This window comes from Parambassis ranga, chromosome 10, assembly GCF_900634625.1.
Source record: "Parambassis ranga chromosome 10, fParRan2.1, whole genome shotgun sequence".
NCBI lineage: Eukaryota > Metazoa > Chordata > Actinopteri > Ambassidae > Parambassis > Parambassis ranga.
The window spans coordinates 19940531-19967190 of record NC_041031.1 but is presented as its reverse complement, the minus strand read 5'-3'; the positions used below and the strand labels follow the sequence as shown (position 1 = coordinate 19967190).

The 26660-nt window shown below is 39.2% G+C and overlaps 1 protein-coding gene across 2 annotated transcripts; it reads right to left on the bottom strand.

The window, feature by feature from the left end:
* Positions 1-703: 703 nt before the first annotated feature.
* tapt1a (transmembrane anterior posterior transformation 1a) lies at positions 704-26411 on the bottom strand. 2 transcript variants are annotated; one of them, XM_028415621.1, is made up of 15 exons: positions 26207-26411; positions 24691-24821; positions 20175-20293; positions 19433-19465; positions 12799-12961; positions 12459-12594; positions 12214-12311; positions 11861-11930; positions 10931-11011; positions 9180-9289; positions 9033-9092; positions 8853-8921; positions 8636-8712; positions 7238-7422; positions 704-3064 (listed from the first exon to the last, which is right to left on the bottom strand). In XM_028415621.1, the coding sequence occupies exons 1-15, from the start codon at positions 26394-26396 to the stop codon at positions 2763-2765; spliced, it is 1824 nt and encodes a 607-aa protein (XP_028271422.1). In that variant the 5' UTR covers positions 26397-26411; the 3' UTR covers positions 704-2762. The 2 variants fall into 2 exon arrangements, with proteins under 2 accessions (XP_028271422.1, XP_028271423.1); XM_028415622.1 differs by lacking the exon at positions 19433-19465.
* Between the last annotated feature and the right edge of the window lie 249 nt (positions 26412-26660).

The following is a 26660-nucleotide window of genomic DNA, read 5'->3' as shown; positions in this document are numbered from 1 at the left end:
ACTGATAACACACACTGTGTCAGTGGGCCCGCAGACAGACAGCTGTACTGACACAGGATATGCTGGACGTGTTTTCAGCAGCTAAAAAGACCTCTGCTTATGTTAAACCTGAACCTGAGATTTTTGTTAAATCATATCCCAACTGACCTGCTGGACACTAAATAGTACTGCTACTCCTGCTAGGACAACTTCCCGGTAGCTGTGCCAGGGCTGAAGCTCGTCTCAGTCCTCAGCAGTGTAAGGAGCTTAGCCTTCTAAGAATGTCTACTGCAGATTTACTCTGCCTGACCTCCACTCCTGAACCAGTAGTGTACAGCCGGGCATCAGGACAGGTGAGGTCACCGGTGGTGTAAACCTCAGCTTACAGAAACTAATAGAAAAAGCTCAAAAGTCACAGTTTCTCTACTGCAGCAGAAGAACAGACAAAACCACTCAAGGGAGGGGAGAGATGTCTTTAAAGTCCAGTTCTCTCGATCATATAACTCATGGGCGTAACATGATTTGAATGACTGAGACAAAAAAAAGCTCAGTTTTGCTTCCTTGTTGTCAGAGTTGACTTTCAGAAGCAGGAAGGAGAGGTTATAAATACAAATAGTGTTGCATTATTTTTCTGTTGTATGTAGGCACAGTGACACAAAACATTTAAGAAACAACCTTTTATTATTCCAAACAATCAATTTAATACAATATCAAGGTAGGAATTAAATATGGAACAAAACGGATGCAGCAAAGCAGGCAGTGTACTGAACCATCGCAGCTTCCATAGGAACACTCCCGCCCCGTCTCCATTAGCTGAGCTGGGCCCGGATGTTCTCTAAAACCAGGCTGAGCTCCAGCCAGTGGACACGAGACATCAGACAAAAAAAAACATGAACTGAGGAGTCAGATTTCATGCGAAAAAAAATATTATCACAACTTAAAGCACCGAACAATGGAGCTTTCTTCCTTATTATAATGTTCTCCAAAATAAAATCAAATAGAAGCTGATCTGTGTAAACACGCGATTTTATTCTGTAACAATTAGGCAGAAAAGTACCTTTTTATTATTCACAACTTAGCTGAATGATCAGAGAGAGCAGAGAGAACTCTAACTGAATTCTTTTTGGCTTTTGATTTGCAAGTTTGAATGATGTATTTCTCTAATTTGAACCGTGACACAAATGAAACATCATAAAATGTCACTCTACTAAAGTCATTACTGATTCTATTTGAATTACTTATTTTTAGTATTAGTCATAGAGAATTTAGAGAATTTTTTTATTGCAGTAAATAATAAAAAAAAAATCACCAATCAGTCAACAGAATATGTCTTATAACACACATGCAAACAAGGCATTTAGTTGTGGAAATATTGCTTCTATCATCCTAGGATGTAAACATTAGAGCATTACTCGAGTCGAATGAGAAACATGACCGTGTTTAACCATGACACAGTCCATCAGTGCAAACATTCACGACCAAAAGTAATGAGGATTAAATACCATTTCTCTAACAAAATGACACTTATCATACCGAGGGCGTACTGTAGTCCCACGAAGTGATAACCCTTTCCCAACGATTACTCGTATTTTAGAGATATTAAATCATTTGTCACTCATATATATGGTTGGAAAATGTACCCAACACAAGAAGAAAGATTTCAGATTATATCTTTCTATAGTTTTAAATGACCTCTGCTGTAAGTAGTGTAGCTGTAACTACACAGGTGCTTTACCTGTGTAGGTAGAAGCAGCAGAATTGTTGTCGGCAGTCAGAATTTAACATCACACTGACTGACTGGGTCCTTTTAAAAGGTCCTTTAGTTGCTGAAGGCGCTGAGTGGGCTGCAAATGACTTTTTATCTAATGGCTGTGTAAACAACAAGCTCGACTTAAGGCCCTAATTTAATAATTCTTAGTCATGTGTGTAACACCATCAACTGCGGCTGGAACATAAAATAATGCCTCAGAAAATTCAAATCAGCTCCACCGAGGTATCCGATCACCTGAACTGAACTGAGCAGCTAATGAAGCGAGCAGTAATGCATAGACTAGAATTAACAGTGTGTGACTGCTGCAAGCAGCAACCCTTCTGACTTGTGACAAATAAGAGTCTGATTGAAACCCCTCATTTCCCATTAAGTGTTTTACTTTAATATATTTTAGTCATCCAAAATGTAGCTTACAGTTTAATTAGTGGAGTAGAAGAAACAACCCATCCAGGGTCTACTTTGCTCAGTTCAGTGGCTGATAGTATGTAAAAATAAACTTTGTTTCATGACGTCTTCTTGCAGAAGTAAACGAGTCTGACGTGTCAGGTGTTACATTTAAAGTCAGGGTTCTGAAGTTTGTCTGTTTTTCTGGCTGCTGAGCGAACTGAGAAGTTTCTCTCCTGGTCCCAGTGCTGCTCATACAGGAAGTGCTTGTGTGCTCTCACACTCTCACACACAACACACGCGTTTTCACACTCGCTCCAAATACACACACATACACACACACACACACACACCTATGCTACCACATGCCAGTTCATCCTGACTGCTGGGCTGCCACTCACACTCTGTGTCTCCTGCTGTTTCTCTGTTATTTTCCTGTCAAACATCCTGGTGCTTCAACAGCACCAGGATCATCTGGCTCTGTGTGTTCACAATAACTTGCTGTATTGCCACTGACTTCAATAAATACACAGCTTTGTGCTGCTGTTGGCCAGGAGAGTCCAGCTGGGAGGCCATTGCTCTCTGTCTTTCCTGAGTGGTTCATCGCTACATCAGCGGCTGCTGCTGGTCAGTCGATGCGGTTACCACAGATTGTGAAGCGATCGATCTCGAGCAGGTCTTTGTTCGGAGTCCTGTGCTTTATTTCTGAGGCTTCTTGTGCGTCTCCCTCCTCCTCCGTTGAGAGTGAGGGTGCAGGTGGTTCGGGTTCTAATGGTGGTGTAGGAGGACGGTTAGCTGGTGTAGCAGGAGAGGCGTCGCTGAGCAGGGGAGGAAACAAGTCAGTCCTGGGGGTTGGCTGGGTGGTCACAGAGGAAGAGGAGGAGGGTGGCACTGGACTGCAGGGGTTGATCTCCTCCACCTTTGAGTCACCTGTGAAGGACAGTGGACAAAGGTTTGAATTGTTATTGTGGAGTTTGGAGACCAGGCAGAGTTTATGTAGCCTCACTGTTCTACCTAAAGTGCAGAGGTGGGATTGCAGGAGAGATTTGGAATTACAACAGGCTCATCTAAAGGCCTTAACTCCATATTAATGGTAAATCTGGCTGAATGTCCAAGTCAGAGGCAAAATGGCCGTTTCTACTCTTAGCATTAATCACTGTCTGAAGTTTCAGTGACACCGTTTTGCAGTTGCAAAAGGTGCTTTGATTGACGAGTGATGTCCTACAGCCAACAAGAGTTTTATATGCAGGGAGGAGAAATATCAGAGGGAGGAGCTGGAAGGCCTGCAGCCGCAGGGCCGACAAGCAGCCAGGCTGCAGCAATAAGAATGGCTCCTTGATGGCCACAGTAAATCCAGGTAAAAATTAGTTGAGCCCTGGCAGGAAATGTTACCTTCAAGCTGTGCCACAGCACATGTAGAAACACCTGTCACACAGGTGGTCTGGCAACATTTCCTGTATCGAATTTAGACAGCCAGAATCCAAGATACCCCGTCTGCGAGATTTCCAGTCATTCAAAATGTTCTGACAGGAAGTGACTGAACCTGCTCAACTCAGCCAATGCCCATGTGACTGCTCAGTTTTCAGTGCCCAGAGTGACAATGATAAAAACAGCCATGAAACTAAAAACACTGTTGTAAAACAAACAGCAGCAGAGTTAGCTCTCAACACAATCCACTTCATTATGTTAAGAGAAAACACTGCAGTGTGAGAGCACACAGCGCTGTTACATTATGAAAATCAACCAGAATAATTCATCATATCAGAGAATTGAACGAAGAAGACCGTCCACAGAGACAACCGCCTGGCCCCGGGCTCTCTCACTACAACAACCTTCCAGCTCTTAATATAAACAGGACCACTCCAACCCACTGTGTATAGTACACACACCCACACACGTGTGTGTGTAACGCTTTAAAAAGAATTTCAGATCTGACAGAGGCCATGAAAACAGAAACATTGCTGTAGGCCAAGTGAATATTGAGAAAGTTTCAGTCCTGTGTAAATAATTCAGAGAGAGAAGTTATAATAAGGCGTACCTGTCGACTGTGCACACCTCTCACTCTTCTTTTATTTACCTATACTGGGATGGGGTTACACGTTTTTTTTTCTGCCTATAGACCAAACTACTGTTTAAATGTCTTGTTTTAAAACTATTTTGACTAAATAGCTGTTGGTGAAGTTTGCCAAATGTTTGCAGCTTCAGGGTTACTAACTGTTATCAGAGTCTCATAATGTGTGACTACAGAACTCTGGACTTCTTCTTGGGAGATCTGTGAGCTTTAATAACAGTTAACCACCATACGGCTTGAGATGGCTGATGAGAATCCGCTCATTACCCATTTCTGCCCTCTGGACGAAAACATGCAGCACAGACAGATGGCAGACCTCAGTGTTATGAAAGTCCGGTTCATTGTGAAGACAAAGACATGCAGATGAACATAATTGTGCAGTGAGTGCAGTGAAGCAGCAGGTGAAGCTCGAGGCACACACTAAGTTAGATAACTGACCTAGCTGTGTAAGATCAATGGTTCAAATCCTAGAATCTAGAGATGTGGGATGTCAGATGTCAGAGCAGTTATTATTTCACTCTAAATGCAAGAGCATGAGGCCTTAAGCCATGTAGCTCTCTGAGAAACCAGATTCATGTGTGCCGGTAGGGGCTTTGATGTTTAATGGCACCGTGCACCATCAGGATCTTTGTGTTTTTAAAGGCTCCTGGCTCAGCACAGCGGGCAGGACTGTGGCACACAGGTGAGCAGATCTGCAGTGATTTGGCTGCAGATGACGGAAGTCTGTGTGTGACTGTGTGTTAGTGTTGGTACAAAGCCCGTGTAACACTTTGTCACGATGTAAGCATGAATGTTAGCAGAAGGATAGATATGTGGATGCAGTGAAGAGGGATTGTTTTTTGGTTGATTATGTGTCAGGTGTGACGTCACATTGGATGATTTCTAAAGCCTCCAATACACTGTGCGATTTTAGGGGAAGTGTGTGTTTAACACCAACTCACACGGTACGAATAAAACGCATGCGATGTCAAGTCAAAGCTCACGATGTATGTGCTCACACTGTACGGTGCAATGGTCGGCTGCGACGTCACTGCTCACACTACACGCGAATTCAGGTGCTCAGGTGATCACATTGAACCGGAAATTAAACATGTCTAACTCATGTTTGTTATCATCTGAAACAATTTCGTGTAGGTGCAGTGACGTCTACGTAAACATGCCAGAAACTCAACCGATCATCCGATCGCCATTCGTGCGACATTAATCGCCTCTTGTGACCTCCAGTACACTGCCCGATTAAAGACGCACAACAAAGCTGATATTCGGCTTGACCCAAAAAAAATCGTACGACTCAAAATTCGTGTCGAAATCGGACCAAAAAACGCACAGTGTTCGCCCGGCTTTAGACAGTTTGTGTCAGAGCTACAAAGCAGAAGCACCCTAACAGGCCTATCACTGTTAAATGGCTTTGCTGTATTAGACATAATTGTCTGGATACAAGTGTCAGCTACATGCTTCAAAAACAAATTTAAGTGTCAGCTAAAAATGCAGAAAATGTCAGTATGAGCGTGATTCTTCTTCTTCTATGCATGTAGAGCGGGGTGTAGCTAAACAAATGTGATACAGAAGCATCAGCATTCAGACCCCATTAGAATGTGGAACATAAACAACAGCCTCATCTTGTTTTCTTTGGGAACTTGTCTTTTAAATTGTTTTGTAATTTTTTTATATTGTTTGTTCAAAATGCAGAGACAATAAAGATCAGCGACTGAACAGGAGACAGCAACAGGCAGCATTATTCATGGAGATTAAATCCCAGGACGTCTCATTTACAACATACTGTATGTACTTCTGTCAGAGGGAGGCTGTCTGAGGTCTCAACTTTTTTTTTTAATCTACAAAAAAAGGATGTAACCTCACAAAAACCAAAGTTTTAGGAGGAAAAGCTAGCGCGTGATGGTACTTTGTTCTCTTTCATATCTGGCACAGTAGACAGAAAATGTAAATTTTATTTCTGTATGAATCTTTGCTGCATTTTGATCCAGGATCAAACTGCCATGTTCACACTGAATAATGATAGGAAGACTTTTGCACAACGAGGGCAAAGAATACACAATAATGTCTGCTTTTAGCAGCAAGATGCATCATGGGACATCATTATTAACTTTTAATTTACTAAAAGGCAGGTGAACAATGTCATTAAACTACCAACAAGAATACAGGCATTAACGGGATACAGTTATTCATATGTAACTTCATTGTTCTAGGACTTGATTATTGGAAGCCTGATGGATTGAATGCTGAATAAGTAAAAGTAACAAAGAGTTATCAAGCTGAGATGATTGTATAATTATGTAAAGTGATGGGGAACACTGGCCTTTAAAAACTAGGTCAGCTTATGTTCTCTTTAAATAAATCTGCACAGGCTGTGTGATCATGTTTTGATAGAGATGAGGCTGCTGGTGACACGTTCCACATTTCCAATATTTATTAGTTTAAACCTGCTGAACAGGTTTGAGCTTTTTTATTCTTTTAGTTTATTTTTTAATTACTGTACTAAATTATTAAAGGTAGGGTAGGAGATTTCATTCTTTGTTAAATTTGTTAAATTAGTGTAACTTCTCTTTACAATCCGATAGCAACCAATTAGTTCAGGAGTTTCGCTTAAAAACGAAGAATATGAATCATCTGTGGAAGCTATAAAACACTAAAAACATCAGCCAATCCTCCGGGTGGACCCTGCGCGGAGTATTGGCTGGTTGTCACTCTCTTCCTGCTCTGCGTGCACCAGAGAGGTACGTGCATGATGGCCGAAGTCACAGACTGGTTGGGAGGCGTGGCTTCGGGGTGAGCTCCGAGAGAAAGGGGCGTGTGTTTACTTTCAAAATCTGGCTGACTCTCACTGAGTTTTCAAAATCTCCTACCCTACCTTTAATGAATTTATCTTTATCAGTGTAGCTCTGAATGTCATAGGAACTGACGATCATAAAAATATGAGTACCTTGTAGAACATATAAAATCATCACATGTGAATATTGTTAGCTGCTAAGGCAGTGATGCTTTTCATCCATACTTGTGCTTAATTTCTTTACCTGAAGGTGTGCGACACCTGGCTGGGTCCGCTTTGTTAGGGGTCTTGGCGGAGGAGGAGGAGGAGGAGGAGGATGTAGTAGTTGAGGGCTTCTCAAACAGTTTGTCTTCCATGTTGGCTCTCTTAACGTAAACACAGGACTTCCCCAGCAGCACAATACTGTTCAACACTTTCAGTGTCACCAGCCTGTCACAGAACAAGGTGTTGGTGTTAGATTGAAGAAATCACATTAAAACAACAGCTGATCTCCTGATTTGTTGTCAAAAGGCATATATTATTGCCGTTTGAGAAGTGTTTTGATAATTTTGATCAAAATAACTTTACAAACAGAAACACCATCTGAGTCATACAGTAGCAGCCTGCTTGAATTCATCTTTTTGTTGTTTAGTGCAGAAATGTCTCAGAGTTGTCATCGTGGTGTCTTGAGCCGGGGTCACAGATATAATGAATCTCCTTCTACCATCTGGTTCCAATCACCACTGTTCATATCCCAGCACTCACACCAGCATGTTGATGTGCACCATCCTTCTGTGTTTCTGGGCTTTGCTATAAGGCCCAGACTCTGACACCATGATGAGACAGAGACGGACACATTTGGGTCTGTGGATCACTGCTCGCTGTGACAGGGTGTTTTCGGACGGAGACCGTGTCAGCACGACTGAATCTTTGCCAAGGCACAGCGGTCTGTTCAAGCCAGAGAGCTATTTTTAAATCAGGGGATAGGGGGAGGCCAGAGATGGCACTAGAGATGACAACATTGTATTCTTCACCCTGAGGGAAACTCTTCAATGGTACGAGCACAGTGGGACCCAGCAAATGGGAGTGAGCGAGGCTATCAGCGGCTCGGCACAGGGAGAACATGAGGGCACAGTGTTAATGCTTATGTAACCGTGTGTGTCTCTGGATCCGACTGTGTTTATGACACTGCCTGCATGTGTTAGTGTGCATTCAGAAGACCGTGAAGGCATGTCTGTATGCTATGACTGAGTGTCCATGTTTGTGTGAGTCACATTTTTCTGATAAAATAGTCACTGACTAACTGAATGCAATCTCAAGATCTAAAAATATAAATCCAGATCTTTACCTGTACTGCAGTGATTAAAGTGTGGTTCAATGGGAGGAAGGAAAAAACAACATATTACCATCAGTTCTGCTCATGTGGCAACGTTTTCATTTAAACACATGACCCGTTTGTCTCTATCTATTAGTCTGCTCTGACTTTCCACACACAGAATCATAAGCTGCACGCTGTTAGTGATGAGTTGCCTAGGTGTCACACATCATAATTTAATAATTGAACAATTTGTTTTGGAAATGTGATCGAAATATTAGGCTTAAAGGCTCACCTAATCCATTAAAACACACTGTGACATTAATATAATATAAGCTTAAGACTTACCCGAGATAAAAGAGGAACACACATGTGTACGACAGCGCTCCCTGCACCTTCACTGAACTCATCACCACTCGGATCAGCTGTCAAATAAGCAGAATGAAGAAAGTTTAGCATTTTTTTCCACTGACAGCGAGGACCATTAATAATTTAAAAGTGTATGTGCCAATGACTAAGTCTCCTTTGGCATTTTAATTCCTGATAATAAGAACAGACCGCTTACCAGAACAGCCAACGGCAGAGGGATGAAGCCCATCCTCCGAGCCACTGAATCACTGTAGTCAGTGCAAGCCTACACAGTGACAGATGAGCACAAATTACAGCACTTGACAAAACTGAATTGATTAGCTGTGTGGGTTCAGTGCTGTTTATGTAAGTACAATAACAGGGACGCGTTGCTTACATTCTTCTGTCGACTGCTAACGAGATCGAAGGCCAAGCTGGCTCTGTATTCACTGTACACCTGGAAGACAGACGAGGACAAATGTCTTCAACACCTGAATGTAGCTGATGAATGAAGGATTGAATGAACAGCAGGTCCGGTTCTTACGTCTGCTGTGATGTCGTTGAATTTTGTGATAAAAGCGTGTTTTATGATGTCGACAGCAACCTCAGAGGTGACGACCATGAAGACATCAGGAAACAACACCCACAGGTGGTCTGAGGGAGGAAAAGGCATTTTTAAGTGTTAAATGTAAATCATTAGTTTTAATTATAAAGCTGGGGATCACTGCATATATCAGGGTTCTTGCAGGTTGTAGTAGGTTAAATATAAGACCTTTTTAAGACCTTTGAAGACCATTGTGAGTGAAACTTTAGACCAACACGATGCATTACCTGAAACAAGATGCTGCAAATATCAGTACAACTGTTTGTAATTCAAAGTTGTAATTGAGTGAAGAATCCAAAGCACCTCCGATTTTAAAGTCTCAGTGGAGCCAAATGTAGCTCAAAGGTCGTTAGTCGAAGTGGTAGTGACGCTGCGCTGGGGTCCGGAGGGACCGGGCGCTGACAAAGGTGAGGGCGGCAGGGGTGATATACAAAACTGGGTGATAGCTCGAGCCCGCTGAAGGCTTTTTACAGCAAGCTGGCGTTTGTCCACCTTGGAGTGAGACTCGAGCGCTTTCACACTCAAAGTCCCTAACTGGATGGTGCTCTTGCAAAGTTTACAGCGAGCTTGCTGGGAACCGCTTGCAACCAGCTGCAAAAACAGCTGTTATCAAGCCAAGCCACGTTGAAAACACACTTCCCCATGTTTTCTACCACAAGAGGGCGAAAGTGACTGAACACGCAGGCATCACATTTTACAATAAAAATTAAGACTTGACAAGATTAAATTTAAGACCTTTTGGTGAAAATCTGGTCGTTTTAAGACTTTTTAAGGACTTAAATTTAAAGTTTTAAATTTGAGATATTTTTAGACGTTTTAAGACCCTGCAAGAACCCTGATGTATTAAACTGCTGTGCTCACCACACAACTGGCAGCTAGATGCTTTTCAGAGTAAAGACAAAAAACATAATACTTGTTCATATATTGTAGCTAGGTTGCACTTAGCCAGCGAATCTTTCTCTGCTTGTTAATATTCACACACTTCACACTTTGTGTGTGGATTGAATGAGTTTCTTGATTAATATTTTCGGGCACCTACTTGTTAAATCACAGTGGACCGCACACATCAAACAGATGCTTCCACACTGTTGTTCTTTTTAGCAGAAGATGACGTGAACGTCGAGGGGTTAACTGGTGATTTGAGGGCAGGTGCTGTCGTTCTACAATAACAACTAAGTGCACACAGCACCGCTGCAGCATTGTGCTTATGTAAAGTGCTTTTGAGTTGTATACCTCTTTAGCAACAGAAGGCTGCGGCTCTGCTAGCATTAGTACATCAGTGTCATGATTTTAGCTGACAGGTCACGTCTGTCATCTACTGTGAGTCTGGCTTTGAGACTGGCAGGAGGAGCTGAGTGTTTTCAGAGACCTGTCACACACAAAGCGCCCGGCCCTCATCCCACTTTGCTCTGTCTCATTGACTGAGGTTTGAAGGAGAAAACTCCCCAAGGTGCTGCAGAGGATCAGCTGAAACAGCAGGAGAGGAGCTGCTCAGCATATCCGACTGTTTTTATTTTTTTATCCCATGGCAAGCACTGACCCAAGCATCGGGTCGGAAATATTAATTTTCAAAGACTTTTGAAACTTCAGGGGGTCATTATAAACTAGCCTGGGGTAGAACATGTTTAGTTTTGACTGTAATTAAAAAAATGTGAATTAAAATGCAGTTTCAGGGAAAAACAGATGATTACCTGTGTTCCATGAGAACTGCTCCATATTCCTAAGACAAACGATGAGCAGGAGCACGTAGCTGGTGAACCGCTCTTTGATATCTGGGGGATGAAATAAACACATTTACTAATACAGTCTCCTTAATGGTATTCTCATGTTCACTGCAATCAGCTGTCACATTTATTTTGAGGAATAGAGTGATGGAACAACTGAAAACTCTTCGACAAATTACCACACATACATTACAGCAGCACATCTCAGTTACCAAAGCTTTTTATCATGGCACTGCATCCTATAAACATCAATCTACTATAATTCAAAAAGAAGCAGCTGTGAATGTGTGGCACACAGTAAGGACTAAGCCCAGCTCCAGAACAGGCAGTGTGCTCGGATGTTATGGAAACTGCAGCTGATTAAGGCTTATTGTCCTTCTCATTACATTACAGCATGAATATTAATGATAAAGGCATTTCTGTTTTAAAGGTTTTCTATTATAGTTTCTTTTGTCAATAACCAAGTAATTCAAGTCTTGTTCTTTTACAATATTACCCCTTTTCTTTTTACACATTTTGTTATAAGGTCTCAATTATCCCTTTATGCCCCTTTGTTCAAATGAGAAATGAAGCCAGTATAATGCTGTCTTACTGTATGCTGTTAACAGTGAGTACGTCCACTACTGGATCATATGTACAACACATTACTCCACTCTTTCAACCCCACAGAACAAAAAACTAAATATTTCTACTGTTTTATATCAGACAGATTTTTCAAAAGCGCACTTTACATTTTAAATTTTACAGACACTATGAACCAGTCTGAATATTTAAAAATATAATTTCAGTTCTAAGACTTAAGACGGCAGATGACAAATGAAACAAGAGGACAGTTTGTATCTTTGCTTTTTAGTTGATCAAAATATAGTGAGAGGAACTAAACTTAGAGGAACTTACCACTGTTGGACATTTGGAATAAGTTGTTCTTCTCAAATTTCTTGAACACACTTCCTTTGATCTCCACAAACTGTTTGACAGAACAGAAAAAAACAAAGAAACAAATTCACTTAGCATATTTATGAGGGAATTAAAACAACAAACTATTATGTTGCAGCTGTAGCAGCAACATTTCATCACCAGTGTGATCTGGATTACATCTGCATGCAAATACTTTAAAAGTATAATGTTGTTTGTGAGCATGTGTGCATGTATTTTCTCTTGAGTTTTACAGCTTACAGTCACATCAGGCAGTTTGTCATACACTAAAAGATCATGGCTACATGCTAGTGTGTGTGTGTGTGTGTACTAACGTTGTTGGACATCATGATGGTGAGCAGCGACTTGTTGTGGGAGTTGAAGGCGACGTTAAGAGTGGAGGCTTGGACCATGATGAGGATGGCGTGTAGGACTGAAGAGGAAACATTCAGGAAGACAACTGTTTTGAAAATGATAACCCGTACTGTATGATCCCAGCTTGACTTGAAAATTTTCCATTTTCTGTTTAGGATTAAAACACCCATGAGACTGCTGCTGTGAGGTTTTGGACGAAGGATACAGACATAAAAGACGGCCATGAAGAAGTGTGGGATGACTCCTATACTGTCTCTTTTGCGCTCTTTGGGTTCTGTCGCTGTCCAGTACAGAGCATCAAGGATGTCTTGGCCGAAAGAGGAGAAGAGGCGGTCTGCAACCTTACAGGAGGAGGACAGGTTGTAAAATAAGTTATATTAATAAAAGACATAAAGCAAAGAGAGAGCTTCCTTATTTATCAGACTTATATGAATCAATCTTGTTTCTAGTATTAACTTTGCATTTCACTTAATAGGTTTTCTAGCCTTCTATCTTGGGCCACGAACTTATCAATCACATTGTATTTGTTATTAAATGTGGTGTACCTCCAGCATGTTGTAGATGATGTAGAGTTTGATGACGGACTGCCCTCTGATCAGGTGATACATCATGGAGTAATCCACGTAATGCATCATGGAGAAGCACAGCACCAGAATCAGGCCCTTCAACATGTCGCACACCTGCGCTGGCTGCAGCAGCCGTGACCCACTGACCACACAAACACACACACAAAACACACACACACATAGAGAAACATCAGCTTCTAGCATCCATGTTTATATAGAGACACATTGATACAATGCACCCCTACATGCTGAGGTATAAGCTGCATGCACATGAGTGAACATTTAATGTAGGAGTAATCTATGGTGATAAATACACACATTTTCACAAGTATGCACGCAAAGAACAACTTCACTTAAACTCATACAAACACCGTTTTTGAGGAAACAAACAGCTGATATATGCTTCAGCCCAGCATCACTTATTATTGCTGATGGATTTTCGTCACAGGTGACGCAGACAGACTCACACTAAACCTCATTTCTGTTCAAAATGACAAGGAAATTGATCATATATAGTGTGGAAACTTTTTAAAGTTAGTATTTCATTTTTCTATTTTTATAAAATTAAATCTTTCATGTAACAGATGTGTGTTTGGTCATTGATCTTTGTCGAGATTTTTGAGTCTTGTTGCAGCACTTTGGACAGAAATGTTTGGCTGAGGCAATAAATGGAGAACACACACACACACAACCCTTAGCTGCCACATACTATGTATTTTAATAATGTGTATCAAACATGTGCAGGTTTTACAGCTATGGTTGGCACTGGCAGCTTTGGAGCATGTTAAGGAGGGGGGCTGACAAATACATAGGACCGGTTATTTAGTATTTACGATGACAGGGATGACCAGGAAGAGCTGCAGAGAGCTTAACTCCAACACATACTGCATATTTCCCATGTCAGCTGTATGTGTGAAACCAGAAATGACTGCTGCAGTAGAAATATGTTTCATCTTGTCAACACATGGGCAACTAATGATATTCACAAAGGAGAAGCAGCTTAGGAAGATGGATGCTGAACTGCTGCTGTTAAAACATCATTAAGTCTAATTGTTATGGTGATGGAAGCCACAAATACTAGAGACTAACATTTGACCAATTCACCAGTGCACAAGACACACAAGAAGAATAACTGAGTACTCTAACAGCCATCATTACCTTTATTAACATTAGCAGCTGCTGATTAATTAAAAAAATGAGAGAAAAAACTTCAGATGGGCGTTATTAGAGAGGCTGGAAGGAGATCTGAACTATTTTAAGAGCTTAATCAAGTGTCTCAGTGTATCTGAATCACAGCTGAGCACAGCTGTGAACAGAAGGCATGACATGAACATCTGGGTCTTTTTCTTCAGAGCATAAACGACAATGATTGCTGTCATGGTGAAGAACTGCTGGGGTCTACTCTGAATGCACAGGCAGTGCCAGGAACGATGCTGAGGAGGAGAAAATCATTAAATCTTATTGTTGCCTCTCCGAAGTAAACAGCTGAATATTTCATGCTTATTTTTCCTGAGGGTTTGGCTCCATCCTGTGGTCGCACACAAATAAAACCTTCAGTGGTGATGGGCTCCCCTGCATGGTGTCTTTCAAGTTAATGAGCCAGACAAGATGTCGGTACCACTAAAGTGGTAAAGGTTGCTTATAATTATTAAGGTCACATCTAAATCTTTCTTATCAACTTATCAACTTACTCCGATGAAAGAATGCATTTTTGACACGTGTTCAGGACATATTGCAATTATTTATATTATTATGTTTCGAAGGGGACACTTGTTTTCATTCAGGCACTTTTGTGAATGTTTGTGACAACTACAGTGGATGCTTGAGCTCCTCAAATCTTTAATCACACACATTTGCCTGCCATTTCCACCTAAATTCTCTTTTGTCTTTAAGTCCTGTGGCATCAGGAAGAACGAGTGATACAAAACACAAACACTGCAATACTGGTATGACTAAGGATTCAGGAAATGCATATTTTACCCATATTCTCTCATTCTAAGGAGGTAAGTGGATGGTGACCACATTTTCAAAGATAGACACAGCAGGTTATTTTGGGGAGTTCGGTGGAAACGAACCTGCCTGAAGTGCAAAGAAAAAGGCGTCCTTAAAGGAAAATAATCTCAACCGCAATTACTCGACTAAACACGGAAAACAGAAGAATCAGAGAGGAAAAGCGACGCATCCTAGCAACATATTTCTTCATACAGTCAGTTTCGTGGTAAGTACCAATAGTGTGATAACTTGTGATAAGTGCAACTTCATCATGTTTTGTGTGTTGTGGTTTTTTTTTTTAAATGCTAAATGGATTTTAGTGTCAATTTAACCTTGCATTTCTCCAATAAGCCAGTGAAATATCTGCTGCAGCATTGATGGATTCTTTATAGAGATTTTTTGAAAATGCTAAATTTCTCAAAAATTCAGATTTTAGTGTGAATTAAAGTTTGCATTTCTCCATAATCCTTCAGTATTTTTTCATGAAACTCACTGTGATGATAGAGGAGATCTTCTTTAACAATAAGCCAGTGAAATATCTGAAGCAGCATTTATGGAAATGCAATATTTCTCAGAAATTTGGATATTAGTGTGATTTTAACTTTGCATTTCTCCATAATCCTGCAGTATTTTTTCATGAAACTCACTGTGATGATAGAGGAGATCTTTAACAATAAGCCAGTGAAATATCTGCTGCAGCATTGATGGATTTTTTATAGAGATTTTTTGAAAATGCATAATTTCTCAAAAATTTGGATATTAGTGTGACTATTAGTGTGATCTCTATAAAGAATCCATCAACGCTGCAGCAGATATTTCACTGGCTTATTGTTAAAGAAGAGATCTTCTTTCCTCTATCATCACAGTGAGTTTCATGAAAAAATACTGAAGGATTATGGAGAAATGCAAGGTTAAATGGACACTAAAATCTGAATTTTTGAGAAATTTTGCATTTTCAAAAAATCTCTATAAAACATCCATCAACGCTGCAGCAGATATTTCTCCATAATCCTGCAGTATTTTTTCATGAAACTCACTGTGATGATAGAGGAGATCTTCTTTAACAATAAGACAGTGAAATATCTGCTGCAGCCTTTATGGATTTTTTATAGAGATTTTTTGAAAATGCAAAATTTCTCAAAAATTCAGATTTTAGTGTGAATTAAAGTTTGCATTTCTCCATAATCCTTCAGTATTTTTTCATGAAACTCACTGTGATGATAGAGGAGATCTTCTTTAACAATAAGCCAGTGAAATATCTGCTGCAGCGTTGATGGATTCTTTATAGAGATTTTTTGAAAATGCTAAATTTCTCAAAAATTCAGATTTTAGTGTGAATTAAAGTTTGCATTTCTCCATAATCCTGCAGTATTTTTTCATGAAACTCACTGTGATGATAGAGGAGATCTTCTTTAACAATAAGCCAGTGAAATATCTGCTGCAGCGTTGATGGATTTTTTTATAGAGATTTTTTGAAAATGCAAAATTTCTCAAAAATTCATATTTTAGTGTCCATTTAACCTTGCATTTCTCCATAATCCTGCAGTATTTTTTTCATGAAACTCACTGTGATGATAGAGGAGATCTTCTTTAACAATAAGCCAGTGAAATATCTGCTGCAGCGTTGATGGATTCTTTATAGAGATTTTTTGAAAATGCTAAATTTCTCAAAAATTCAGATTTTAGTGTGAATTAAAGTTTGCATTTCTCCATAATCCTGCAGTATTTTTTCATGAAACTCACCGTGATGATAGAGGAGATCTTCTTTAACAATAAGCCAGTGAAATATCTGAAGCAGCATTTATGGAAATGCAATATTTCTCAGAAATTTGGATATTAGTGTGATTTTAACTTTGCATTTCTCCATAATCCTGCAGTATTTTTTCATGAAACTCACTGTGATGATAGAGGAGATCTTTAACAATAAGCCAGTGAAATATCTGCTGCAGCATTGATGGATTTTTTATAGAGATTTTTTGAAAATGCATAATTTCTCAAAAATTTGGATATTAGTGTGACTATTAGTGTGATCTCTATAAAGAATCCATCAACGCTGCAGCAGATATTTCACTGGCTTATTGTTAAAGAAGAGATCTTCTTTCCTCTATCATCACAGTGAGTTTCATGAAAAAATACTGAAGGATTATGGAGAAATGCAAGGTTAAATGGACACTAAAATCTGAATTTTTGAGAAATTTTGCATTTTCAAAAAATCTCTATAAAACATCCATCAACGCTGCAGCAGATATTTCTCCATAATCCTGCAGTATTTTTTCATGAAACTCACTGTGATGATAGAGGAGATCTTCTTTAACAATAAGACAGTGAAATATCTGCTGCAGCCTTTATGGATTTTTTATAGAGATTTTTTGAAAATGCAAAATTTCTCAAAAATTCAGATTTTAGTGTCCATTTAACCTTGCATTTCTCCATAATCCTGCAGTATTTTTTCATGAAACTCACTGTGATGATAGAGGAGATCTTTAACAATAAGCCAGTGAAATATCTGAAGCAGCATTTATGGAAATGCAATATTTCTCAGAAATTTGGATATTAGTGTGATTTTAACTTTGCATTTCTCCATAATCCTGCAGTATTTTTTCATGAAACTCACTGTGATGATAGAGGAGATCTTTAACAATAAGCCTGTGAAATATCTGCTGCAGCATTGATGGATTTTTTATAGAGATTTTTTGAAAATGCTAAATTTCTCAAAAATTCAGATTTTAGTGTCCATTTAACCTTGCATTTCTCCATAATCCTTCAGTATTTTTTCATGAAACTCACTGTAATGATAGAGGAGATCTTCTTCAACAATAAGCCAGTGAAATATCTGCTGCAGCGTTGATGGATTTTTTATAGAGATTTTTTGAAAATGCATAATTTCTCAAAAATTTGGATATTAGTGTGACTATTAGTGTGATCTCTATAAAGAATCCATCAACGCTGCAGCAGATATTTCACTGGCTTATTGTTATGTTTTTTGAAAATGCATCATTTCTCAAAAAATTGGATATTAGTGTGACTTTAACCTTGCATTTCTCCATAATCCTGCAGTATTTTTTCATGAAACTCACTGTGATGATAGAGGAGATCTTCTTTAACAATAAGCCAGTGAAATATCTGCTGCAGCGTTGATGGAATCTTTATAGAGATTTTTTGAAAATGCAAAATTTCTCAAAAATTCATATTTTAGTGTCCATTTAACCTTGCATTTCTCCATAATCCTGCAGTATTTTTTCATGAAACTCACTGTGATGATAGAGGAGATCTTTAACAATAAGCCAGTGAAATATCTGCTGCAGCATTGATGGATTCTTTATAGAGATTTTTTGAAAATGCTACATTTCTCAAAAATTCAGATTTTAGTGTGAATTAAAGTTTGCATTTCTCCATAATCCTGCAGTATTTCTTCATAAAACTCACTGTGATGATAGAGGAGACATTCTTTAATAATAACCTAGTGAAATATCTGCTGCAGTGTTTATGGATTTTTATAGAGATTTTTTAAAAATGCTAAATTTCTCAAAGGAGAGGAGACCTCCTGCTGCAGCTTGGTATTGGCCCTTAACAAGGATATGTACCTTTCTAAAAAGTATTAGCACCCTTTGCCACCTTGAGTGGTACCGAGCCATGGACTATCAGGTAGAGAAACAGAACACAGTGGGGCAAAGCTTGACATTGATTGGTTATCCATAAAATTGCAGCAACAGTAAAAGAGAAGCCACACTAAAAAAACAACAACACAAAAGAAATGGGTCAAACAGCTTGTCTACCCCAGGTTATAATATACCTAATAGTACCTGATTTTTTTCTGACCAAAACTACAGACATGCAGACTCTTGTAGTCCTAGAGCTTAAATATAAACCTTCATCATTTCGTCCGATCATAAGTAAAAAAACAAAACCTATAACATAAAATTTAAAAAGTGGCACATTCTTCTATTAGAGAAGCTCTATCAATAAAATAGTGTTTACCGCCAATATTACACTTATCTAAAAAAACAAAAAAAAACATGGTATTCACAGTCACCTCCTCCTCACACAGCATCTACTCTGAACACATTGCTCTCTGCCTGCAAAGCTGCTGCAGCCAGCCGGTAAAGTACTCTGCACAAAGCAGTCACACAATCTCCATTCTACAAGCATTATCGCACATGAATATAATGTTTGAGTGCAGTCAGCCATGTGCTGCATTTCAAGTAGCCACCACTGTGCGCCATTCATACTGTATCAGCCCCAGCCACAACATTTAAAACCAGAGGGAGAAAGCTTGAAGTCTGACACATTTGGCTTCTGTGGAGCAGTTGGGGAAGGTAAACAAACTGAAATTGTACTCCCACTGCTAGAACAAGGCCAATGCTGTGCAGCTGTATCACTGACAAGCAACATGGTGACAAGAAAAGAGTGTGCAGCATGCTCAGCAGATCCTTCCTACTATGGTATGAAAAAGACAAACGTATGAGGAACCAACATAGCATCTCTGCCTTGGAGTCTGGGATGATGCGTGGTGCCAAGCTGTACATTAACAGACAAGATGGAGATGACGGGTGAATGGAGGTCGGGGGGGCCAGTTCGGGACAGTGTTTATGAGGGCCTTGATGGGTCTGTGGGAGCGTACCTGCTTCGTCTGCAGTAGGGGCATGTGCGTGCCCTGCAGAGGGAGGAAGGCAAGGGGAGAATCAGGACAGGGGCAAGAGGAGAGGCAGCGCGCCTCTATTGACTGATATGCTTTTATCAATGCATTGACAATATCAAGTGCTGTTTATCATGACATGGGAAATGACAAAATATTCCAAAACTCTATATGCCTGAAGACAGCAACATGTCTTCATAAGAGGTTGCAAATAAGCCAAGATATTCACAGGTAAGCTTTGTGGAGGACATTATCCATACAGCGTAGTATCAAAAACACTGTATGTGCACATTGAAAGAGTCACGTTTTTGTTAATCACGTACAGTAGTATGTGTGTAGTATTGTTAAAAAGAAAAAGAACAAAAAGGACAAGAAGCCAGAGGTGAGAAAAATCTAAGTTAGGATCAATAATTTCCTTTAAAATGAAAATATGTATCTTCACAAAATAAATAAACTTTACAGAAAGACAACATTGTTCTTCTCTAAGAACACACTGAGCTTAGAACAAGGCTTAGCTCTGTTTACACAAAGTGTAGGTGATTAATTCAATGTTGGTCTGAAAGTTTTGAAAGGGTTAAATTGTTTTCCCATCACTGCCTCAAGTGTCTGAAACCTTAGCAGCACAGTAGAGCATATGTGTATAAAGTAAACAAACATTGCTCAAACAGTTCATTAGCATTTAGACATTTCAAACATCATAATGTTTTGTGTGTGTGTGTTTTCTTACCTGAAACCACAACATGGCAGCGTGAGGAGGCGAAGCAGGGCCAGCAGCACCCTGAGAGGCAGCAGGGTGAAGACGTACAGGAAGGCGTCCACACACAGGAAGAAGCCAAAGATCATCAGCTGGAAAAATAACAGAACGTCAGGCTCTGTGTGTGTCAGAAAAATCCCCACACAAATATCCTCAAAAAGCCAGAGGATGAAAACATAAAATAAAGTTTGTGCCTCTTCAGCTGTCTTCTTTCCAGAGAAGGAAGCAGAAACTAATAACCAGCACACGTGACAGCACAAGAAAACACTACGGTGAAAGCTAATTATGCAGCAGTCGCATACCTTGAAAATCTCCCACAAAAGAAGAGCCATTGTTGAGTCATTTTGAAAGAAAAGCAGCTTCTCTGACATTTTCTTGTTCCTGCTCCTAACAGGAAAAACCACGGCATTGAGTATCAGTGGGGTCTGGTGGGAGGGTTCGCTGCTCATTGGTGAATTCAGTGTGACTTCTCTTGAGCCCATGTGAGGTACCCTGAAGGTGGTTAGCTAGTTCAATACGGCTCAGTCACTGAGACCTTCTGTGTTTGCACACATTCCTCTTATGCCCCCACAGAAAAACTGAACCAGTACGAGCTACATTACTCTGGATCTAGTCAGCTCTGAAAACAGTAAATAAACAGAGGATAAAAAAACACTCTGTGTCTATGGTTACGTAAGCTTTCCTTATGAACCGATTTTGGGGAAAATCTTAATAAAAAAGTCACACAGTCCTAATGACATAAAAGCCAATGACAGACATCATAGAAAGCTGCTTGTGATTGCAGGTAAAAGCTGCTGCCCTCAAGATGACCTTTAATGTCTCAACAATGCCACCTAATGGCTGACAGGAGGGACAACAAAAACAAACAGAAATGAGGCACATTATTAACTCATTACACAGTACATTTCTTAATAACTACATTAACCCTCATGCATTGTTCGCAAACACTACCCTAATGTGTTGTTCGGGGACAAAAACGTCCCCTAACTTTAACGGTTTTAAAAATATATTAGATAAATATTTTTTTGAAATTTTTTTGCATAGACCTTTTAATTAACTTCAGTTCTAATCAACAGTAGTGAAAAAATCATTTTCCCCCAGGATTTTAACCCTTTAATCACCAATTTTATGAGGGGTGGTGCTGAAAATTGAAAAAAAAAAACACAAAATGGCTCATTTTTAATAGAAAAGGTGAATGTGGACTGGATTCTTTTGAACCTTTATTACAGTCTTGGTCATGTCAAACATCAGTAAAAAAATTGACTTGATTGCATTATTAGTTTTTGCACAGCACTGGATTTTCTTTTTTTCTCCCTAATGTGTTGTTCGGGGACAAAAACGTCCCCTAACTTTAACGGTTTTAAAAATATATTAGATAAATATATTTTTGAATTTTTTTTGCATAGACCTTTTCATTAACTTCAGTTCTAATCAACAGTAGTGAAAAAATCATTTTCCCCCAGGATTTTAACCCTTTAATCACCAATTTTATAAGGGGTGGTGCTGAAGATTGAAAAAAAAAACACACAAAATGGCTCATTTTTAATAGAAAAGGTGAATGTGGACTGGATTCTTTTGAACCTTTATTACAGTCTTGGTCATGTCAAACATCAGTAAAAAAATTGACTTGATTGCATTATTAGTTTTTGCACAGCACTGGATTTTCTTTTTTTCTCCCTAATGTGTTGTTCGGGGACAAAAACGTCCCCTAACTTTAACGGTTTTAAAAATATATTAGATAAATATTTTTTTGAAATTTTTTTGCATAGACCTTTTAATTAACTTCAGTTCTAATCAACAGTAGTGAAAAAATCATTTTCCCCCAGGATTTTAACCCTTTAATCACCAATTTTATAAGGGGTGGTGCTGAAAATTGAAAAAAAAACACACAAAATGGCTCATTTTTAATAGAAAAGGTGAATGTGGACTGGATTCTTTTGAACCTTTATTACAGTCTTGGTCATGTCAAACATCAGTAAAAAAATTGACTTTATTGCATTATTAGTTTTTGCACAGCACTGGATTTTCTTTTTTTCTCCCATTTTGTCCCATAGACTTACATTATAAACACACTTTTTTTGACTGCACAGCCATGGCACTACATAATCATGCATTCTTGATTGTTGGTGGTTTACCCTGTTGGTAGGAGGTAAAATTTGTGATTTTTACAGTTAACAACTTAATTACCATATTAACCCTTTACCTGCAGGCCTGTGCTCATGTAGTGTAGTTTCTGGCTTGTATATGGAGTTATAGGGAGTATTTTAGCACATAATTGTGTGTCTACACACTGTGTGTGTATGTTAGAGAGGAAGAGAGCCATTTGCACACTGATCTTGTTGTCTGTGAGTACACACAACCACAGAGTCTTCATAGTAAACAAAAACAAAGAAAGTGTTGCTATGCACGTGTGGCCCTTTGATGTCTACAGGTGCAGACTAAACAAAACAAAAAGGCAAGTGGTCTTACATGTGACCTTGTGGTCATTTGATGGTGAGAAGAGCAGAAAGCAACATGAAGAGAGGATTCACTTGTGCACAATCTCTGGAAATGATTGTGCAGCCTGGCTCTATGAAGGGCCAGGCTGTGAAGCTGTGAAGGCTGCACAAGTAGATCCGTCACTTGTTCACAAGCGAATCCTTCATTCGTTCACAAGTGAATCCTTCACTCATGCACAGGTGAATCCTCTCTTCATGCTGCTTGCTGCTCTTGTCACCATTAAATGACCAGGAGGATGCATGCAAGTCCACTAGTGTTTTTGTTTTGTTTAGTCTGAACCTCTCAGCATCAAAGGGCCCGGCACTTACTTTTAGGGCTGCAACAAATTTACTTTACTTTACTTTACTAAACTACTTTTAATACTAATTTTAGTAGGGGACTAAACTGTAGATTAGATTTGGTTAGTCAATGATTATTTATTATGTTATCAAGTTATCTATCTATGGTGTCTATTTAGTAACATGCACATGTACGTATGGTCGTGTGGAGCGCAACACACCATGGAAAAGGGGCACTTAGACCTCACTTAGACTAATTCAGTGATCTCAACTGAGACACTAACCTAAAAGTAAAGTCACTCTACTGGAGGACGTGTTTTCCGAAAGCTAAAAAAAAAAAAAAAAACAGCTATTTTACCCATCCACAACTTCAGACGCCAGAACTCCTGGATGTTTTCATTTTACATGCTTATGCATTGCCGTTGTACGTCTGAATTAGGTACACTTCACTTACTTAGTAACTTTATTTTCCTGACTTTCCTTCCCTGACAGTGTGCAAATGGCTCTCTTCCTCTCTAACATACACACACAGTGTGTAGACACACAATTATGTGCTAAAATACTCCCTATAACTCCATATACTTAAGCCAGAAACTACAGTACATGAGCACAGGCCTGCAGGTAAAGGGTTAATATGGTAATTAAGTTGTTAACTGTAAAAATCACAAATGTTACCTCCTACCAACAGGGTAAACCACCAACAATCAAGAATGCATGATTATTTAGTGCCATGGCTGTGCAGTCAAAAAAAGTGTGTTTATAATGTAAGTCTATGGGACAAAATGGGAGAAAAAAAGAAAATCCAGTGCTGTGCAAAAACTAATAATGCAATAAAGTCAATTTTTTTACTGATGTTTGACATGACCAAGACTGTAATAAAGGTTAAAAAGAATCCAGTCCACATTCACCTTTTCTATTAAAAATGAGCCATTTTGTGTGTTTTTTTTTCAATTTTCAGCACCACCCCTTATAAAATTGGTGATTAAAGGGTTAAAATCCTGGGGGAAAATGATTTTTTCACTACTGTTGATTAGAACTGAAGTTAATTAAAAGGTCTATGCAAAAAAATTTCAAAAAAATATTTATCTAATATATTTTTAAAACCGTTAAAGTTAGGGGACGTTTTTGTCCCCGAACAACACATTAGGGGGTAAAATTTGCCCACAGTGTACCGTTGACCTATGAAAAATTTTAAAATCATATTAACAAAATTTATGTAAAATTAAGCTTATTGAGGAAAAATGATTCAATTTGTCCACATATTGACAAAGTTATGGCCAAAATAAACAGAAAAATTTCTCTCAGAGGACAAAAATGTCCCGAACAACGCATGAGGGTTAATGACTCATTAACCATCTGAAGCCCAAAGCTCACAGAAAATTCTATTTCTATCAAAACCTCAATATTCTACAATTAAATCGTCACCAAAAATAAATGAACTGCACAAAAATGCTCTAATTTTGTTGTGTTTTGTGATTTTTGTCTTTCTAACTGCACAAAAACACTTAACATAATAATATCAAATGCATTAAAAAACCTGTGAATGGTTTTGTGTTTTCATTATGACCAAAATAACTGCTTGATAACACAGTCTTTGTGCTAATAAACATCCACGATGTGTAGCACTGACAGCCTGTGACCATCTGTAATACTACATCATGCTTCCTGTTGACAGACAGACTTATGGGGATAGCTGTAGCTTGTTGCTGTACCTTCTCCAGCTCCTTGGGAATACGCATGCATGTGTAAACCCTCTCCCTGCGCTCCGTGTACTTTGCCTCATTGTGTTCCAGGAAGTAACCTCTGGTGAGCTCGGTGCAAATGAAGCGTGTCAACGATGGATCTGGAACAACGTGAGAGCGACACTGTTAGCACAAAAAGCTATTGTCTGCAACAATTACAGCTGTCAACACAATGAGACCTCCGACGTTTAGCAGCGGCACAATGTGACGTGAAAGAGGCGGAAACTTCTCTGAGTGATGAAGAACTGCAGAGCGAGGATTTATTCATATTATGAAGTCACAGTCATGAGGTTTTGTGGGTCTATGGTGGTTTTACCACTTTTAAAGTACAGCGATTTGTAAAACTTGTAAAATATCAGAAGATTGTGAAAACATCCAACTATCCAGTATAGTAGAGAATCAAATCTAACAGTATAATATAAGAGAATACATCATTAAATTCCTAAATCATTTAGATAGATCTTCACTGACGACAGATGAGCTCGCTGTGCATCTGTTTATCTATTGAGCTACTTCACAGTTTTGGTGTAAATTCCAGAAAGAAGCTAGAACGAGAGAAATGACTCTAAATTAAAAAGAAAGTCACTCACAGAAATTCTGCCTCATGTGCAAACACACATTTTATCTTTGGTACGTCTGTACTTTATACTGTTCTTTATTTATTCGGCAATGTTTGCTTGTTATCGGATATGTACGAGATAAAACACTGACTGCACGTAGTGTGTGTGGTCTTTAGTTTTCATCTTTTGAAACATATTCAGTATTTCCTCTCCCCATGCAAAGTGGCTCAGATAATTATGATGTTTGTGTCTGATACAGTGATTGACAGATAAAGCACCACTCAGGTAGACTTTAATTTAATCAATAATTAATCAGCAACCAGAGAGAAATACTAGTTAAAATATCCCTGAGACCCAGGGTGGTACACTTAAGTTTATACATCCAAAACCAAAGACCTCAGTTTAACCATTAAGCATGACAACGAAAACACTTGTGCTGTGTGACACCTGGTTACCATGTGAGACAGAATTCTGCGTAACACCTGGTTAGCATGTTTCATATGTATCATGAGTGTGTGCTGTGGAACTTTAAGCAGGTAGACACCGCTTATTGCAGCCCTGCAAACTAACTTTAGACTGCAGGGTCTGGAGAGAACGCAGAACTTGTTTTAAACACTGACCGGACCGAGTCAGTCGGTTGTTTTGAGTCAATGAGCAACAGACGGTTCGTAATTAGCTTGTTAATCAAGCTAGCGCTGACTGTAAACAAGCTCTCTCTCCCTCAGCTTTCGCAGCTCTTTCACATTATAAACATGGAGGTTTTTAGCTTAAACATCACTGTAACAGATACAACTACAGCGCAAACACACACACACACACACACACACACACACACACACACACACACAGTCCAAGTGATAAACATCTCAGAGATCTAACGGGTATTAGCCGCATATTAACGCCAGCTGTGGAAACGCGGCTGTTACCTGCTGAGAGCCTCCGCTGCTCCCTCCTGACCGCGCGTATGTCATAAAATCCCAACGTTTCCGGCAGCTCCGCCGTTAAACCGATTTTACCGGACCGGTGCAAATCCTCCCACGGACGTTTCTGTCTTTTCTTTAGTTCAGTTTCGGATTCTTTCTCGTCTGACAGCTCGGTCCCCGACACATCCGCCATCTTTCCTTTTTGGCCGCCGCGTCGCCCTGTGCTACGTCATCACAGCGTATGTAAAGAAAAACAAAAAAATTAAAAACAAAAAACATAAAAACGCGCAAAGATTCAAATTCAACAGATTAAATTTACAATAAAGTAAAAGCTATCGACATTATGCGATAATATATATAATAATTTACTAATTTGTATAAAAGATAAACAAAAATAAGTTATTAACGTTTTTGTCCCTTTATACAAAAATCATTTCCATTATTTGTTTTATTTTGT